Raw genomic sequence first — 19,620 nt, forward strand, 5'->3', positions numbered from 1 at the left:
TTAGTTTTGAAATCTTATTATGATTACTTATTTTTATAGCTTTTGTTGATTCAGAGACTCAAAGGGTAGAACCAAGTTACGGAGTGATTGTATGCTTGAATTAAGGCAAGTGAACTTCTAAAACTTGTTAAAGCTTGTAGAATCTTGAATTCTCCATGTGTATGTGTTGGGGAGTAATGGGAATGAGGTGACGGGGTTGATTGCTCAAATTGAATAATCTAAATGATTGAAAAGGAAATAATGAAAAAGGCAATGTGTTGACAATGTTGTATTAAGTATAGTGGATTGCCTTGAGTGTTGATATTGAATTGGTGAATGATGGGATGCTTTGATAGTTTTGTTGTTGATGTGAACTACTTGAATTTATGTTTTCTCATTATTGTGTGAACATGTCTGAACATTGTGATGGGATGTACTGTGATTATGTTGAGGTCATTGCCGGCAAGTATTATTGATACTGAGGTCATTGTCGATGAGTATTATTGATATCTAGGTCATTACAAGTGAGTGTTTGAAATACCTCGAAATACGAAATAGGAAAAGAAAGCCAAAAGAGGGCAACTAGTTCAAGTCTATGAGACCAGTCTATGGTTCGTAGAAAGTTCTACGAGTCATAGACCAGTGTTGTAGGAAGTGGGGAAAATAATTTGGAAATCAAGTCTCAGTAACTCATTCGATGATTGAGCAGGACGGTCCGTCCAATGTTCTACGGACTGTATTAAGATCTCGTAAAAAGGTTCCAGACTTAGTGAAATTTTAGGGTTAAAAGTTGAGTTTTATGGTTTGGGTCTACGGATTGTAGAAAGTCCTATGGGCCGTAGAAAGGTCTCGTCAAAGTTGGATGAAATTTCGGGCTCCAGTATTTGGTCTACGGTTGACCAGTAGTGTAATGACCCAAAAACAAATATGATGGCATTTGTCTATTCCCACCAACACAAGTCAGCCTCAACCCAACCAAAAGAAAGAGAAAAAAGCAGAAAACAGTAAAGCAAGAACAAGACGAAGGCGGAAAACTTATTCATTCTAAAAAAACACCCCCAAAATCTAGTTGTTACGTATACAAGCCACTAAAGAAAATACAGAATTCAAAAATAAATACAAGTCTCAATCTTTGTACCTCAAGTAGAACAAAGCTTAAAAAAAAGAAAAAAAGGTCTGTCAGGATGACTAGCAGCTACCTCTCAAATCCTTCACGAGCCTCAACTGTCAGGAGAGGGAGAAGAAGAAGATCACACGGATCCGAGTTTGGAACCTACACAAGTGTAGAAGCCATGGGGTGAGTACCAACAACACGGTACCCAACAAGTAACCTACTAAACAAAGCATCTAGCTAGAAATAGAATACCCCTTACACTTCATCCAAACCTTCTCAAACTAAAACCTACATAGAAATCAGCCCAGCCTAGAATTTCTACAATACACGGCTCACATGCCCAATATTCACAGTTCAATCTTCACAATTCAACAATCAAACAAATAAAATAAGTCAATCTCAATGACAAGTAGTTCAGTAAAACGTAATAAGTACATTAATCACAATCAACAAGTAAGCCACTCAAAAGCATTAAATGCATCAAGTCACAATAATCAATCTCTTGCCGGAACCATTTCCAATCGGCACAATATCACTAGCCGAAACCATTTGCCATCGGCTTTATATCATATCACTAGCTGAAATCATTTCCCATCGACTTTATATCACATCACTAGCCGAAACCATTTTTAATCGGTTTTATATCATATCACTAGCCGGAACCATTTCCCATATCACTAGTTGGGACCATTTTCTATCGGCTTTATATCACTAGGAATTTCCACAATACATGCAAACCCCTCTGATATCATTTGAGAATACAAACTCTTGTTGCACCCCAAAACAATTTCCCATCAGCTTTATATCAAATCACTAGCCAGAACCATTTCCAATCAGCTTTATAAACACTCGTCGTTAAAGACCTTGCATCATAAATCATCACATGTCTCATCACGATATTCACAACCAATGCATACAAGCAATATCACACCACGCGGAAGAGACAACAATTCATACAATTCTAGTCCACAATCATGCTTTCAAGCCATTCATCAATCAATCAACAAGGGTCACAGTAAGGCAATTCACATCATCATGTTCATCACATAGCCTTTTTCATTTAAACCCCTTTTTATTTATTTAGATATAACAAGTGGACAATTTAAACCCTTCACCTCATCCCCATTACTCCCAACACACAATCAACGAAGGAAGCATGAGAATTCAACTAGAATACAATGTTTAGGAAGCCACTTACCTTAAATCAATCAAAAATCACTCATAGTTAAGTCTTCCTCTTCTAAATTACTTCTAAAGCCACACAATCTGTGCAGAAACAAGTATTCACAATCACTTTATGAAAACAGCAACACCTACAACAATTTCATTGAAAGGTGGGTCAATCAACACAATACCCAATTCAAAATTAAGGTTTGAATCCAAAATTTAATACTTGAAAACATTACTCATGACCTTAGGAACTCATTAGGGAAAATCATTTTAAAATAGGACTTAAAATCAGGTCACAAACTCCATTTTAGTTAAGAACTTGGTTTCTTGAAAAACCTCATCATTCACAAATCAAAACCTCATATTTTGATGTTTAAAAACATAATTAATCAATGGAAAATGAAGGTTTAGGATCAAGAAAACTTACCCAATTGATCTAGCATAGAAAATCCTTTCAAAATTCGCATCCAAGGGTTCCCCAAGTTCAAAAATGGTGAAATGGGGATTAAACCTCGAAATTTGCAGCAAAAATCGTTCAGGTATCGCACAAGTGACTAGGGGTCGCTTAAGCAAACCCCGCTAAAATCCCAATGCCACACCTTAACATGCCTAGGATCCTATTACTTCCCCCGAATTAATTTCTTTTTTGTATTTTCGTGTACCTTTTGTGCTTCCGTGGAGCCAAGATCCAATTTTATGTAGTGCGGTGATAGACACGCGCCACCACGTATAAAGATCCTTTTTATTTTATTTTTTAAAACTTTTTAAAATTTTGATTTCTAATTTTTTATTTTTATATTATTATTTTTTTGAAAATATTTTTTTCTTATTTTCTTGGGATAAGATAGAAGTACCCCTCTAGACTATGACCGAAATTTCAGAGACACACTTTAACTAAACTAAGGTCCTATTACCCCCTGAACCAATTTTGTACACATTTTTTACTTACGTGGCATTCAAACATCTCTCACGCGCCTCAACTACGTGGAGTCACGGAGTGTGCTACGTAAACCAAAAGGTGTACAAAATTACTTTAAAAAAATTAGTTCGGGGAGGTAATAGGACCTTTGTTTAGTTAAGGTGTGTCTCTGGGATTTGGTCATAGTTTAGAGGGGTGTGCTTGTGCCATTTTCATTGTGTGGTAAAGATTTCTCCATTTGAAATCTGATTAGAAGACTAAATTTTATGCAATCACTTATATTTGTACATATTCAACATTCACCCACTTTGGTCCTTCATTTCCATAGAGTAGCATATATTTATCTGCTTGAAATCTAATTTGAATAATTAAATGTTTCAATCACCTAAGTAGTATATATTAAACACCACCCCCTTCCAAATTTTGACTAAAAGGGAAACTAAGACAAACAAACTGAAACAATTGGAGCAATTAATTAACTTCATGTCCTAATATGAAAACTTAAATTGTGGCAATAACTTGTATTAATATATATAGGGATAAGACTCAAGTACGGCAATATGGGAGAAGAAGTCGACAAGAACTTGAAAAATTCTGTACTGATTATTTATTTCTTTTTTCATCAATATTGTTATGATTACAGCCCTAATAAGAATGTGTAAGTTGTAATTTTTTTCCTATCTGTTTTTTTTTTTTTTGTATTTTCTCTTTATTAAACTTCTTTAATTTGTACTTTTATTTAGGCTCAAATTAGTATTTTATTACTCATTACAGTATGTTTTCATAGAATTTTTATGTTCTAACAAATTCATAAAAATTCACATGTAATACGCGTGCAAAGCGCGTGTTCAGAAACTAGTTTTACTATAAAGAAAACTAAGACAAATCTTAGCGGCACACCTTAAATATTGGGATAAGACATAAGTATCCCCCTGAACTATAACCAAAATCTTAGCGACACACATTAACTTAACTAGGGTCTTATTATCCCCCTCCCCCTCCCAATTAATTTCTTTTGTATTTTCATGCACCTTTTATGCCAACGTGGAGCCAAGACCCAATTTCAAGTAGTGTGGTGATACACACACCGACACGTGTATAAATATTTTTTAATATTTTTTATACAACTGTCGGTGCATGTGTATAAATAAATAAGAAAATTTTTTTATTTCTTTTGTTTGTACTAAGACTTGTAGCACTAGCTTATTTGGAATAAAATAAATCTCTATTAATTCATCTAAGAACAATTGTCATGTCTCCTGCCTGTTAAGTAAGACTGAAGCGAAAGATGACGAAATTAAGATTGGATAATTTATTCTTCTTACTAACAAAACACTAAAATGAGGTAAGAAAATCACTTGTTTCCAAAAAACAAAAACCATTTTCCTTCCTACCAAACATACCCTTAGAACCTAAACTTGCTAGTCGAAAAGAGATCTTCACCTTTAGGGGCCATTGAGGCATGAGGATGTAAAAGTAACCAGTATTGAATTTCACCAGTTTCTCTTGTACTGGTATATGCTCTCATCCAGGTCTTATGCAATAGAACAAAAATTACTATTACAGCACAAGACGATCAATAAATTTCATGGATGATAGACATCCTATTTCCCCCAAGATACGATATTCCAAGATGATTTTGGGAAAATAATTGATCAATGTGCATTCTCTGTTACATGAAAAACAATGTTTGATGAAGCTACTCAGCCTATAATCATTTTCCCGCTTGAATATACTCAAAGCTGATAATGGCCTTGTCCAAAACAAAGAAAGTCTATAATCAGTTAACATGGAGATTGCAATGGCCTCTCCAGGAATGGAATGATTAGAAGCTCTATCTGGTGGTCATCAATGATGAGTTGCGCAAAAGAATGAGAACTAACAGATCAAAAAATCAGTTAAATGGGCACTCAATTATGTATGCTTCCTAGCACGACCACTTGAAGGAGCAGCATCCTCTTTCCTAGTACCAGATGCCTCGGGCTTCCTTGCCCAGGCGGGTGCACTGTCTGGCTCATAACGATAATCGTAAAAGAGTTCTTCTCCAGCGCAAATTCTTTCATTGGCAAAGATACCAACTCTGTGATCTCCAGCCACCATCATGACCTATCAAAAGAGTTATATCAGCAATAAATAAACGGGAATTCTAACATGACCTGGAATTTTTTTATGTAAATCTAACTACCTTAGCATAGCAATTTGGAACAGGAGAATGGTTCGCAAATTTTAGTTTGTCACCCTTCCGGTGTGCATCAAGCACAAACTGCAGCGAACAAAAAGATATGTGATTCATATGACACAGTGGATGAGACCGTTAATTTGAAGGACTAAATACAAAGAGCAGAGTATAGAGGGTGTCATGTCTCATGCCTGATAATTAAGACTGAAGAGAAATGTAGATTTTTCACAATCACAAGTCTTTGCAGAAGGAAAAAAGACAAGTGACTCATATGACATAGTTAATGAGAGTTTTTGGGACTAAATACAAAATAGCAGAGTATAGAGGTATTCATATCTCATACCTGATCATTAAGATTGAAGAGAAATGAAGAATTTTCACGATCATAAATCTTGCCACGCTTGTCAGCTTCACGGTGTGAAATTAATTCACCTGTGTACTCCCCAAGGTATTCATGTTTTCCAACAGTATTCTGAAATTAATGCTTAAAGTTAGGCCCAAAGAAACATGTTTCTGCTATATGTATCCCATCAATTGTCAGATCTTACCTTCAAGAAAGCCCCCCAGCCAGAAACATCAGATCTTCCAAGAAGTACCTGTAGACGAACATAATGCATCATCATCAGCCTAGAGTTGCCAAATTAGGAAAGACGCATTCTTTTTAAACAGACTAAAAAGGAAAGTAAGACAAACATATTACTTGTCTACGTGGTAAACCTTCACCAATTTCAAGAAGAAATAATAAATATAAGTACCTTTTGTTGCTGTTTGAGAAGTAGTTTCATATTCCTGCATTCATGACTATCACCTCTTTGCAGAGGAACCCCAAGCGTACCATCACCACAACTGGGAAATCCAAATAACAGGCACATGAATTGTTTGAGGAAAAAAAAAAGATCGAGTGCTAAAATTAAGTTCGTTCACTTTGGTAAAGGTGAGATTTGAGGGGTAAAGCCACGACAACTTTCCACTAGAAGGACAAGATGATTAGCAAGTACTAAGAAGTTAACAACTTTCGGGAACTAGAAAGCAGCAGAAAATAACAGCATGACTAATGGAGCGCACCTGATCCAACAATTTCGACAAACATCAGGATCACATTCCCTGCCAGCAGCAAAGCAAGGGCATTGACGGCTCCTACACTGACTTTTGGCACAATGACAACCACGAAACCTGTTCTTGCAACCCTTTGGGCATCTACGAAACAAGAATAGCAAAGCATTCAAGGATCACTAGCTAATCAAAGCATTAAATCAGTGATTACAACGTGTATGGCAAAAGAAACTGAGTCTTGTCTCATGGCATCTCATAGCAATCTCTTTTTTTGATATGTAAAAAGCAAATGTTAAATGAGAATCTCATATAATTTCAAGAAAAAAATGATGGCTTACCCACAGTATTTTTCACAGCAGGTCCCATTTACAATGCAGGAACACTCCTTTCCACAAGGGCCTTGACAGCCACATGGATTAAACTGCCGACAGGGTTGATCCTTCCTCTCAGAAATCCGTTTCCTAATTGCATGGTATCCAGTGGATTTCCACGTGTATTTTAATCGGCGAACTTTGCCTCTTCTACGCAAAAATCTGGATCTTCTTCGAGGTTCATTACCCTAAAATATATCATGAAACTTTTAACACAACAGGATTTAACTAAGTGGGCTATGATTCAACTTCCCTTACCAAGAGAACATAAAGCAAAATATAAATAATAAAAGCAAACACTGACCATGATTTCCTGACCATCACCATTGGAACCACCTTCAAGAATGCCATCCATCCCATCACCTGTGCCTGAGAATAGCTTATTCCCGGAATTGTTCATGTACTGGAAAACCTCCCAGCATGTCTTCAAACCATTCATGAGGTTTCGAGCGATCAAACAGCTGTATAACAAATAAAGTTCATAAGTAAGGTTAACAATCAAAGGTGTGATAATACAAATGACAAAGGCACTCAAATTTATCATTCAAAGGAAAAAGTTTAGTATTCGTGACCGATGAAACACAAAAGAGTTCCTCAATAGGTTTTCTCGGTCAGTGGTTTGAACAACTCAACTGTATTTTTATTATTACAAAGCTTTTAGGCTGTCTCAGTTCATCTTAATAAGTCTGGACCAATCCTGATTTCCTAAGGGCCTGTTTGGAAAGTCATCCTAGTAATTGAATTCGGTGTAATTGGGTGTAATTACATTGTCTATCATGCTTGGTTGGGCCATGATACTTGGTCAGCAGGTAATTGGATGTAATTAGCAGGTGGTAATTACACTCTCCAATTTTCAGGGTGAATTGCTGGTAGTGTAATTACCAGTTGATTACTTTTTAATTTCTTCTTTTTGTTTCTATTTTTATTTTTTTTGTTTCAATTTAATTTTAGTTCTATTATTTTGAATTCTTTTTTATTTTTATTATTCTAAAAATATTTTTTTTTTTATATTATTTATATTTCATTTCCTTCTCATACTCACCCCTTCATCTTGTGATTCGATGCTATTTTTCGTATTATCTATTTATTCAATGTTTATACTTTATATATTTTCATTACAATACCCTAGGATAAATTTACATTCTCTCTCATTTAAGGATGGCAAGTTAGCGACATATCAAAAAAAAAAAGGATTGCAATTTAGTGACAAGAAGCTTGCTTTATACTTTGAGCAGTCAAAAATCTTGGTGCACACTTATATCGGTGGCAACCATAACAGGCCAAGTTGGACAGGTACTCATATGATGGGTAATGCAGATAGTCTTCCTACTGACTACCATCAGGATCAAACCAATCCATAACAGTTAACTGCATTTTCATTGTGGGATTGGAATCCACAACATCAAAAAAGCAATCCAAGCCAGCATGTCTTTTTTTCTGTATTGGACAATGGTGTTATCCAGACCAACTTGTGTAAAGCAAAAGGCTAGCACAAGGTATGTAACTAAAATGCAGTGCATCATTTTCATTTTTAGTCAGAAGGCAAGAGATGAGCCAGTGAATAACTTCACATCTTATAATACCAAACACCAAAAACTTATATGAAATGCACCACATATACAGAAGCCAAATAAGCAAGAGCAGAGTATAGCAAATCAAAGTTTTGGAGTCTACCGACCTGCTTCTACCGAACATTTCTAGACCCTTTTCAAAGAGAGCCTTTTCAATGGGTCTCCAAGATTTAGTACCATCTATTTCTTGTTTGCAGTTATTCTCACCCACATATTCATTTTTCCCCAATGTGTCATCACAATTTGTCACAGGCTTTGCACTGGAAACTTCCATCAATTTGCAACCAAAAGCCTTGCCTTGCAAAGAATTTTTATTGTCCAAAACCGGAGAGTTTTTCTTCCTAGACCTTTTAGCACTATGACATTGTGCTTTTTGTGAAGATGGACTCGCATCTTCGTTTTCCTTCCGTGAAATAGAGTGAAGATTCAAATCTTTGAAACCTAGGCTTTCACTTGCAACAGAGTCAGATTCTAATACTGCCATTTTCTTCTGTCTTTTCTTAATGGCAACTAGAACATGTTCAGCTATTCGCTTGCTGTTCCTTTTGTTGCTGCCATCTTTATTGTCAGATTTGCTTTTTGATGGAGATGAAGAGCGCTCATTAGAAGTGATATCATTTACGGGTCTAATATCTGAATCACTGCTCTCAGAGATGTTTTTTGCATTTGGAGCACCTTCACCTTTTGAACACTTCGATCTTCTTGATACATGCTTCCTACCTGGCATCTGAGTATTATTAGCAACATCAGATGGCAGAATGGATTTTTCTCCATGACTAGCACACTGAGGAGAGATCACTGTAGCATTACTTTCGAACTTTTTGGCCTAGGTAAATAAAAAAAAATAAGATTTGGAGGTAGTTGGTCCAAAAAGTGGTACAAAAACCAAAACAGATACCTAATTTGAAATGCTAGTATTTTTTACATAAGAAAAAAAGCAGGACGCTGAATTGATCCTCAATCTACAGACATTGTACAATAGAAGAGAAGACAGATACCAGGCTGAAGCAATTTGGTCCACAGGGCTCCATATCTGCATTGGAGCAGTACCATGGTAATTGTTTTTCCGCCTAATTAATGTAAAAAGACATCATAAGCATCCCATTTCGAGTACACACAGTTCCAAGGTAATGAAACATCTGTCGGAAGACCAATAACGTACAGGAAATATAAGATCCTGTGAACATCCATGTAATCTACAATCAAAGACCTGCCAGTGTGGGCAAAATGAGGAGAACATATTACAAGTAGTTAGTGGTAGTAAACAAAACACCAGCGAGATAGAAGATTTGATCTAACATATAATGTGGTGGTCTGGTAGACAAAAAGTAAAGAGAAATAACCAAAGATATACTCACAAGACATCGACGACAAAATAGATTATCAAAAGAATCCAGAGCAGCATCAAGATCTTTGGCAAGATATAAATCTAAAGAACTTTCCGTGAACTCATTCTTTGAAGTGCCTGCATCATCTTCCTTAACAAGACCTTCATATCTTGCCTGTATAAATGTTTGATGGTGTTTTATCTCTGTAAAGTCAGCAAAAACCAAAAAATGGGAAACAGCTGGACCAGAGTTCGCACTATGACCAGTTTTCTATTAGATAATAATGGGCACTAATAGTAAAGTAAACAAATATCAAAACCACGTGTGTACCTTCACTTCACTAGGTTTTCTAGACAAGCACTGTCCTAGCAAATCCAACACAATATCGGACAAGCCAACTTCTTTGACAGTCATTCTGTGAATAAGCAGACAAAAATACATTATCTTGACCATTGCATTTGTGACATAAAAACAGCTTTACATTCAGAGGTACACAAAAACAAGATTTAGCTTACCATTAAGTATATCCTAAAGAACAGAGCAACACATCGGAAAAAGAAAAAAAAGTAGAGATAATTACAGTCCAATGCCTTTGGATGATCTAGTTTACAAAATAGCCAGCAAATGTATAGGTTTTGTATATTTAAGTATAAATATACATATAATATACAAAATTAGTATATACATTCTGTATATTTGGGCTAGCGCCGCTAATTAAGTTTGGCTGAAGGGACAAGTATGAAAGAAGCCCAAAAAAATAACCATAGCATACGTAACAGATGCATCTTTCCAATGGGGATATTGAACAACATTGGGGGGGAATATTGATCCAATTCTCTAGTACTAACCTCCTTATGGTCCACCCCAATGGACTAGCTAAAGAATGATTACTCCTTCAGAGAAAAACATGACACCCACTGTTTTTCTTGAAACTAAAAAAAATAAAATAAGTTTTCCCTGAAAAAGCTTCTCTTTTTACCAAAAGACAAAACTACTAAAGGGAAAAATCGAATTCAGATAGCTTAATTATACCAACCGCAGCATATAATCTTCGGACTCTGCAAACACCTTCTTTTCTTCTTCTTCTTCAAGTACTTCCTCATCACTATCACTACAAATTAAAGTTTCCCCACCATTCTGATCATAATAAATTCTTCTACGACCAACCACAGATTGATCCTCTGTCATTCTCTGATTTCTGCAAAACTCATGGTAGGACCAGAAAATTAAAATTACAAGAATACAACTGCAAATAGCTATAATTAACACTTCGACACTACACCAATCAAAATGTGATGTTACTGGAAATTTAACATTTAGGGTCAATTTCCTGGCTCTGGACAACATCTAAAAAAAATAAGAAAATGAAATATATAAACATTCGTGACAGCCCTAAAGCCGAAAACCATTATAATAATCCACATAAGAAAAGAATCAAATTTTTCCATTCTGACTTCTGGGAGGCAACTTCCAAGAAAAGAGGGACTGTACAAACTACTATGTGAAACAAGGATATATTAACAAAGTTGATGTGCGGAAGGCAACATGGAAGTCGACACCACTTTGTCCCTTCTGGAGTGTATGGAAGAAATTGAATAGGAGATTTCTTCTTAACTGTGATAATGATGTAGGAAGCATTAAAAGATCCTTTTTATTTCACTTGCGTTTTTGGTAATAAAGAGAAAATAGCATGTTGTATGGATAGCTGAAAAAACTTGGTGGAAGATAGCGTATCACTCAAGCAGAATTGCAAAGCTTGTACATAATTTTGGACACCAAACATGGTGTTCATTAATGATTCTTTTATTTGTAAGAAAAGAAAAGTTCTTTGTGAAGAGGGAGGAAACAAATCTAACACAAGAATCAACTAAATCTACTACTGGATCGAAGTTGATCAATACGCCTATCGGAAAATTAATCATAAAGAAGTCCTGAAGTATACAATATTAAAGTATTAGCTAAAGATCATACAAGAGATTAAGATCAAAGCTGCTATAGACTATAAATTAAGAGGATATGGGGTCTGTATTGCTGTCACTACAAAATACAGACATTGGATAAAAAATTCCTATTCTTGGTATGAGATTAACAGCTAACAAGCTAATCAAAGACGAGAAATAATGATTAATAGCTATTCTCAATACATGTACAGTTTTAGAGGAACCTTTACTTATATAGCAGGGGTGCATGAAACCACAAGCTGTTAAGGATGCAAATATTAAACTTCAACAGCAAATGTGAACTTTGTGAAGACATAACATACCTATCCAAAAATATCCATGAAGTATATGGAGGGATGCGTTTTACTTCTGGAAGTTTAATGGGCCGTACGGCATTCTTGACTGCAATACTTGATCCTAAAAGAATTGCAGAAGTGGCGTATCCATCATCTTCAGAGCTATTACTATCATCATCTGCATTACTGGTATCAACGCCATTTTGCATATCAAGTGCATCCTTTTGTCTTTTCGATAGTAGATCAATTCTTCCGTCAGCATCAAAAATTTCAAGACATTTTCTCTCTGTTGCCAAATTATAAAGATCCTTTGTCAAATTCTCCAACTTTTGTGTATTTCCTTCTACCCTTTTCTGAGAGGAGAAGAACACAGGTCTCATTAGTTATCAAATATAGTAAAGTTACCTTTAATCAAAATTCAGGTTAATTGTTGGGCAGAATGCAGAACAAACTGAAATACAGAAAGAGCACCTTAATATAATCAGCACGTTCAGAAGCAATTCTTCTCTTCAAAGATTCAATAACTGATAGTACTTCATCAGGTTCTACAGTTGCTTCTTCAGGAGAAACAATCTGTCAAGAAAATAACAGCCCAAAATACTTAGAAAAATAATCTTCCAATTTTACAATAACAACAACAACAACAATGCCTCATTTGCATACGAGCGGTGATTCCTCAATAGCTATTCCACTAAATTTGGACACGGGCCTTTTCAATTTTATATTCACAAAAATGGAAAATGGAAAATGGAATTATTGGTAGCAAGAGAATTGACAATTAACACACCCAAGGATGTGGCCTAGTGGTCAATGAAGTGGTTGAGAACCATGAGGCCTCGGGTCCAATATCCAGCGGAGACAAAAAAAACTAAGTGATTCTTCTCATATGTTAAGTCTTGGTGGACAGAGGTACCAAGTACCTGTTGTTGGTACCTGTTGCTGATGGGAGATGGCAGGTATCCCGTGGAATTAGTCGAGGTACGCGAAAGCTAGCCCGGACACCACGGTCATTAAAAAAAAGAATTAACAATTAACAAATACTCAAATGTAGATTAGATAAATGTTTTCCCTTCCTCAAAATTTGAAGGGAGAGCCTCCCACGTGTGACATAGTTAATAAATGGGTACATCTAGAGGGTAATATTTAAAAAATTACACTATCTATATAAGGTAATATTTAAAAAAATTCCATATATATATATATATATATATATATTGAATCCCCTGAACACAAGAGTAGAGGTTGGCTTAGTGTTTAAGGAATTCAAAATTCACCTTGAGGTTCCAAGTTCAATTCTCAAACACTGCACATTCATTTTTCGAACCCTCTCAGTAAGAATCATTGATCCGCCACGGTTCATATTACCTACTTGGAATTGATTTCTAATGTCTTTGACATTTAATTTCTCAAAAACAAGGTAGATGTACATTGAATTTATTAAATTATGGAAAGAAGCTCATATTATCTCTATGGACAAAAAAAGTCCATTGAGGGTACAAGAATCCTGCAAGATTCACAATTATACTGCACAACCAAAATTCTGAATTAGCCATGAACTTCCATAGTACAGCAGTGTCTCCATTAAAACATCAAACTTTTTACAACATATGAAACAAATTCACCCCTCAACTTGATCAAAAACATAGCTGGCAATACATTTTTTTTCATTTCATAAGCCTAGCTGGCAAAAGTTCACCATTTTTCCTTTGAAAAAATTAACAAAGAACACGTAAAAAATTAAATCTTCCCATCTATACTTATAAAAACATTCCAGCTATGTTCCATCAATACGAGTTGACTAAACCTGGAGCTATAGAAACACAATGTAGGTGTTAATTCACCATAAAAGTTACAAAAATCAATAATCATACAAAATAAATTGATAGATCTTTCGTAAATTCAGTGTAACATTAGAAAATAATCAAATGTATTTGAAGAAACCATTAAACTACAGAATGTACTGGACTTACCGAAAGATCATTTAAACGTTGTGTTTGAGAATCCGACAGGGAGTTATCGGACGCCGGAGACATTGCCGGTGTCAAGATCGATCCAGCAACGGAGCTCCGGTAGGGATCGGATTTTGACGGTGTGGGTTAAAACCCTAGGTTTGGGAGGGAAAGGGGCCGACAGAGAAAGTATTGGGTATATCTCTTTCTTCTTTTTCTTTTCTTTTTTTCCTGTTCAGACTTTTCGGTTGGAGCATTTATTAAATTATTTTAAAGTGAAGATTTTGCTAAATATAAAGAAATATGTTTGGCTCTTAATTCTATGTTTTCCTATTTATGACAGCTTTAGTTCTCTTTTGTCACTATTACTTACTACCAACTACTCTATTTTAAATTTTTTCAAATGTAGAATTTTCATACCTTATGTTTCTTTGGTCTTTGCTAAAGTAGTGAACAAATAAAATGTGAAAATTACTTTTAGTTTATTAGACTAATATAAGTAAAAGAGAATAAATAAGTGTAATGGATCAATATTTTTGAATCAGATACGTAACGAGTTACTATCCTCTCTTAAACAAAATGCTTTTCTTTAAAAGGAAGGATATATTATGAAATTCAAAAGCATCATAATATTTTAGAAATAAATTAAAAAAATTATAGTCTAAAATTTTGTTTAACTATTTAGGAGCGCTTATGAAAATCTGAATACAAGAAATTGAGCAATACAACCCTAACAAAAAATAAAAAATAAGTAAAAGATAATGTGAGTTGTCACCATGATACATGGTTGGGTTATTTTAGTTAGAACTAGAATTTGATCTCGATCAAACTAAATTATCGATAATTCGCAATACCACTATTTATAAGATCTACACAAAGTAATCAGTGGGTATCGTGGGCCTAAGCACAGTGAAATTACCACCGTGCTCCTCTGTCTTACCCCCACAAAGCAAGTTTATCAAAATAATATATGAAGTTAAAAAACATTGTATATAACAATACAATAATATAAACATATAATACAAGTAGCAACAACATGTAATATCAAACTAAAATCAACAACAATTGCTGGGGCTTCATGGATTGGGGTACTAGATCTAACAATCCAACCATGAGCCCTAGCATATACATGTGAAATCCGTGAAACCTAATTAAATATATAAATTTTCACGAATAGTAGGTAATCGGTAGATCTAAATCCTTGTGTCTTTGTGGATATTAGAATATATTAGATTTAACCGTTTGATATTGATTTCCACTCAAATACTAGCATGTATAATTTGTATAAGAAATCATATATCAAATAAATAATATGTGAAATCAAATAAATCAAATCTCTCTATCTTTATATATATATAAATAGCAAGGCAACTATTGTAAAAAGAATCACTTCTAAATCATGCTTCATGAAGTCTTAACAATATCATATCATAATCATATGAGAGTTAATATGATAGGTAAAGTAGCATAAATAACATAGTGCACGCTCTTTCAGTAATATATTAGATATGCAAGTTTCAAATCATGCTTTTAAAAAGTAAGAAAATTAAAAGAAGTATTGCTCACCTTGAATCTAGTGAGATTCCTCAACTCAATTAGTACTATTCAATTCTCCAACAAAAATTGCATTCAACGGCTTCAATTTATGAAAAACAAATAACACACAAAAGTAAGCTAGGTGGTCCATTTTCATAGTTAGTGTCTCATTTAGAATCTAACTTCGTGAACTAAATCTTAATTTAATAATTTAGCAAATTGGGTCAAAATCTTTCAAATTTGGAATTCAAATTCTATGATCTATAATTTAAATTCAATCAAAATAAATTGTATTTTTCATAGGGTATTGGAGAATCCCATGAGCTCATCTTCCCTAAAAATAATAGCCAAAAATCTAATGAAAATTTTGTCAGTACTCATGTTGTACCATTTTGTCCTTCTGCACAATCGTCCTCACCCACAACAATTGCACTTATTCACTAAACAAGCTCTTAAGTAAGATTGCATGATTTCATTGCAATGTCAAACAAAGGTTGCATGACCTTCAGAGCAATCGTAATATCATGGTCATATAGTGCATAACAAAATCTTCCTCAACAATGTGATTGCGCAAGTGTACCACGATCACACGAGATTCCAAACTTTGATAGTTTTAATTGTATTTATTATAATTCACCCTAAACCCTTATATCACCTCCCAAATCATACATATAAGTTATATATGTTATAATTGTTCAAAATATAAATTAGAAATCAAATATTCAAAAAGTGATGAATTGAATTATTACAATGATATTTCTCCTTTGTGATTGTTTGGTTTGACAAAAAAATTATTTGATACAAAACTCGAGTTTACTTCTATTTAATCGACTATATAGATTTTAGATTTAAAATTATTTATTACTAGTAGTTAAAGGTATAGACCCCCTCAAACTAGTTTTAAATTTTTGAATTATACAAATTAAGTACTGTTTAAAAGCCGACTTTAAATTTTAAATTTTAACGTCACACTTTAGAATTTGGGCCTTTGTAAAAGTTATAATATTTTTGAACTTGTTTGAGGGGTTCAATGCCACGACCCGAAATCGAGCTATGATGACATCTACTATTATCCCTACCCGGCCCCCTTAGTCAAGCAAAACCCAAAATATAAAAGAGGAAAACAATAAATAACTTTAAAGGAAGAAACAGAAGCAAAAAGAAAGATATTGCCACGCCTCAAGGCTACCCCTAGACGCAACACGGCGCTTAGTGTCACAAGTGATCGACCCCAAGCTAATCCATTACATGGCATATCTATACAAGTTCAACTAAAACATGCACTACGCGAAAGCTAAAAATAATTTAATATTTGAAGCTGAATCTAATCTATGTCAGAAAGCCTTTAACTGATCTGAGTTGTTGGGTCATGCCCCAGCTAACTCTAACAAGTCTGAAACTGAAAAGATAAATACTGAAAAGTAAAGCATGTCTATCGTCCTCAAACTATGAGGACTCATCACTAAAGTTGCTAAGTCCAGACTGAAAGTCAAGCTAATCACGGTCTGGATGCTGAGCATCTGAACCTACATCATAAAACGATGTAGCACACATGTATTGAGCATGCGGAATATGTGTTAAGCTGAACAATATAGAAACTGAACATGGAAATAGATATACTGAAGCATAACTGAAAGTTGAGCTAAATGCAATGACCAAGTACTAATCATGGAGATATAACATGTTGAACTGAATACTGAAATAAATACTTAGTACATGGTCAATGCAACATGATTATCATTGTGTGAGATACTATTAACCAACATACCCAAGTTGAGCTAACTGGCCAACATGTAACCCTAGATGGAAGGGTGTTCATACCTTGCCAAGGGTACAAACAAGTCTAACGTGGATCCACTAACTGATGTCCATAAGGAACAAAGGTTTCAAGCCTAATCTGACAGGTGACCCCTTCAGAACCTACGGTGGTGTCGTAGTTTTGGGACTTAGGGATTTGCTACTAAAGGTCTCAGCCTAAACTGACGAGTGAGCCTTCATCCTTTTATCCGATCGGTGCTAAGTTTACTCCTAACTGAATCTAAAGCTCAAAATGCAATTGTAATACTGGATAGCTCAAAATACTGATAATTATCTGAGAATGCATCATACATATACTGAAGGATATGGTATTCGAATTTTGAAGCATGATTGTCTGACTAATCTTCTTAGCAATTATAATTCATGAAATACGGATAATTAACACAAGTTAGGCTTTATGAGTTTTATACATGGGACTATACTAATTCTCCAAAAAAAACATGTATTTAAAATCATAGAAACTATAGCAGCTAAATTACAATGAATCCCTAAAATTTAGGAATCTTAGGTCTGATCAATTCATGGAGAAACTAAAGAACTGACTGAATTCTAGGGACTTAATGGATGAAAGGAATCCACTAGTGAAATCCCACATACCTGGTGAAGAAAACTATGGAGAAATCTTGTGGATTTCGAGGCTGAACTTGAAGGAGAGCTCTGCTTGTTCTGGAGAGAAATTGCAGTCTCTTTCTCTTCTTTTCTTTCTAAGTCTAATGATTTTAGGAGAATTAATGTTTTAGGTAGTTTCTGAGTAACTAATTAGGCTTAGATGAAGTAAAACGACGTAGTTTAGGCTTAGACCAATGTACTTAAAGTTTAGGCTTAGACCAATGTACTTTAAGTACCAAACGCATAGGAGGAAAGACCAATATGACCCTGACTTAAAACTGATGAGGTGACTGAGAAGAGTGGCTTCATGGGTGGTTTAAAGCACCAAGGCCCGTCTAGTGGGTTGTGATGTTTCCCTGCTCGATAGGACTTCACTAACACGGGCATAACTTTTTACTCTGAGCTAGAAAATAGGCAAACTTGGTGGTGTTGGAAAGAGGACTCAAAAACCTTTAATTTAATAGGTTATGGTCCACCTATTTCATTTTGTGCTCAAAGATATGTTTGAAGTTTACCCAAAACTCAAAACTTGATAAGTCCTTTTCACGGAAGACTTCACGATTCATGTGAAGCTTCACGAACCATCTAGGCGTCTGTGGTCCTTCACAGTCAATGGGTGCAACTTCCACGGATAGGGTGATGGGTTGTGGATCTCTTCACGGCACGTGAACCCCTCTATGGATTGTCCTTCTCTCTTTTTCATTTCTAGTTCAAATTTCTGAGGTATTATAGATACATAATAGGTTCATAACATAGATATGTAAATATGATACAAAATATACAAACGAACCCAAAAGTGACCGACAAGGACAAACTATACACAAGAACCAATCCCCGGAACATGAGCATCTAATCACAGAAAGGCTATATACATCAAGTCTGTCTAACCAAAATACAAAATACATAGACATGTACAAAAAAAGGAAAAGCAGCAAGTCTCTGGACACCAAGAGCTCACGACATTCCGAGTCTGCGATGGCCATGGGAGATTTAACGCTCACTAAGGGTGTTTTGTAAAGGAACTACATCAGAAAAAGATGCAGAACTGTAGTATGAGTACCAAAACACAAGGTACTCAGTAAGTATCATAGGCAGAACGAGCATAGAGGGATCATGTATATATAAACAAGAAAGCATGATTGTAATAACATAAGGATTTTAAAGATTCTATGGAGCAATAATCAACTATCGAGAATAGAGAGAATGATAACACAATTTAACAACCAAGAAACACTCAAATATAAGGCAGTCACAACTAAACCGATCAAAACAAGGTGATGCAATGCAAGATGGTTAATGCATAAAAGTAGAAGTCTAGAAGAAACCTCTAGTAGCCCGGAATGGTACATCAGAATCATCAACAAATAAAGTGCAATAGAAACATAACTTGGGACTCAGTTAATGATCCGCTGGAGTATCTCCTTGAGCTTACCAGTGAAAAAGTTTACCAATATATTCCAAAACTCATAAAACCAAGTATTAGCCATTTTAAGTCATAAAAACTCTGAAATGGTGCATTTTTCATAAAATCCTAATTTTCCTTGATTAAACAGTGATTCGCTCCTTTGGAGCTCAACAAGTAGGAAAAACTTGGTACAAATCATTTCAATTCATCAAATATATCTTTCCCTAGTCTTTCAAGAATAAACAAGTCAAATGCAAATGTCAAACGCCTGATTGCACACGAAAATGTAAACAACACAATCACAATAAAACACATCACACAACAAGTTTGGTAACACCTGTCACACCACAAATGTACTAACCTGGGATTCCATCTAGTCCAAG

At 35.0% G+C, this 19,620-nt stretch overlaps 1 protein-coding gene across 2 annotated transcripts; it reads right to left on the reverse strand.

Annotated features, from left to right (window-relative positions):
• Nucleotides 1–4,485: 4,485 nt before the first annotated feature.
• LOC102592748 (histone-lysine N-methyltransferase CLF-like) lies at nt 4,486–14,137 on the reverse strand. 2 transcript variants are annotated; one of them, XM_006361674.2, is made up of 17 exons: nt 13,891–14,137; nt 12,392–12,493; nt 11,948–12,273; nt 10,721–10,882; nt 10,015–10,099; nt 9,715–9,858; nt 9,519–9,566; nt 9,355–9,426; nt 8,464–9,083; nt 7,090–7,246; nt 6,753–6,973; nt 6,427–6,558; nt 6,117–6,207; nt 5,910–5,957; nt 5,705–5,833; nt 5,368–5,445; nt 4,486–5,288 (listed from the first exon to the last, which is right to left on the reverse strand). In XM_006361674.2, exons 1-17 carry the CDS (start codon nt 13,951–13,953, stop codon nt 5,097–5,099), a joined length of 2,670 nt encoding a protein of 889 aa, XP_006361736.1. In that variant the 5' UTR covers nt 13,954–14,137; the 3' UTR covers nt 4,486–5,096. The 2 variants fall into 2 exon arrangements, with proteins under 2 accessions (XP_006361736.1, XP_006361735.1); XM_006361673.2 differs by having other exon boundaries at nt 8,464–9,182.
• Between the last annotated feature and the right edge of the window lie 5,483 nt (nt 14,138–19,620).

This window comes from Solanum tuberosum, unplaced genomic scaffold (genome assembly GCF_000226075.1).
Source record: "Solanum tuberosum cultivar DM 1-3 516 R44 unplaced genomic scaffold, SolTub_3.0 scf00368, whole genome shotgun sequence".
In the NCBI taxonomy this organism is placed as follows: Eukaryota; Viridiplantae; Streptophyta; class Magnoliopsida; order Solanales; family Solanaceae; genus Solanum; species Solanum tuberosum.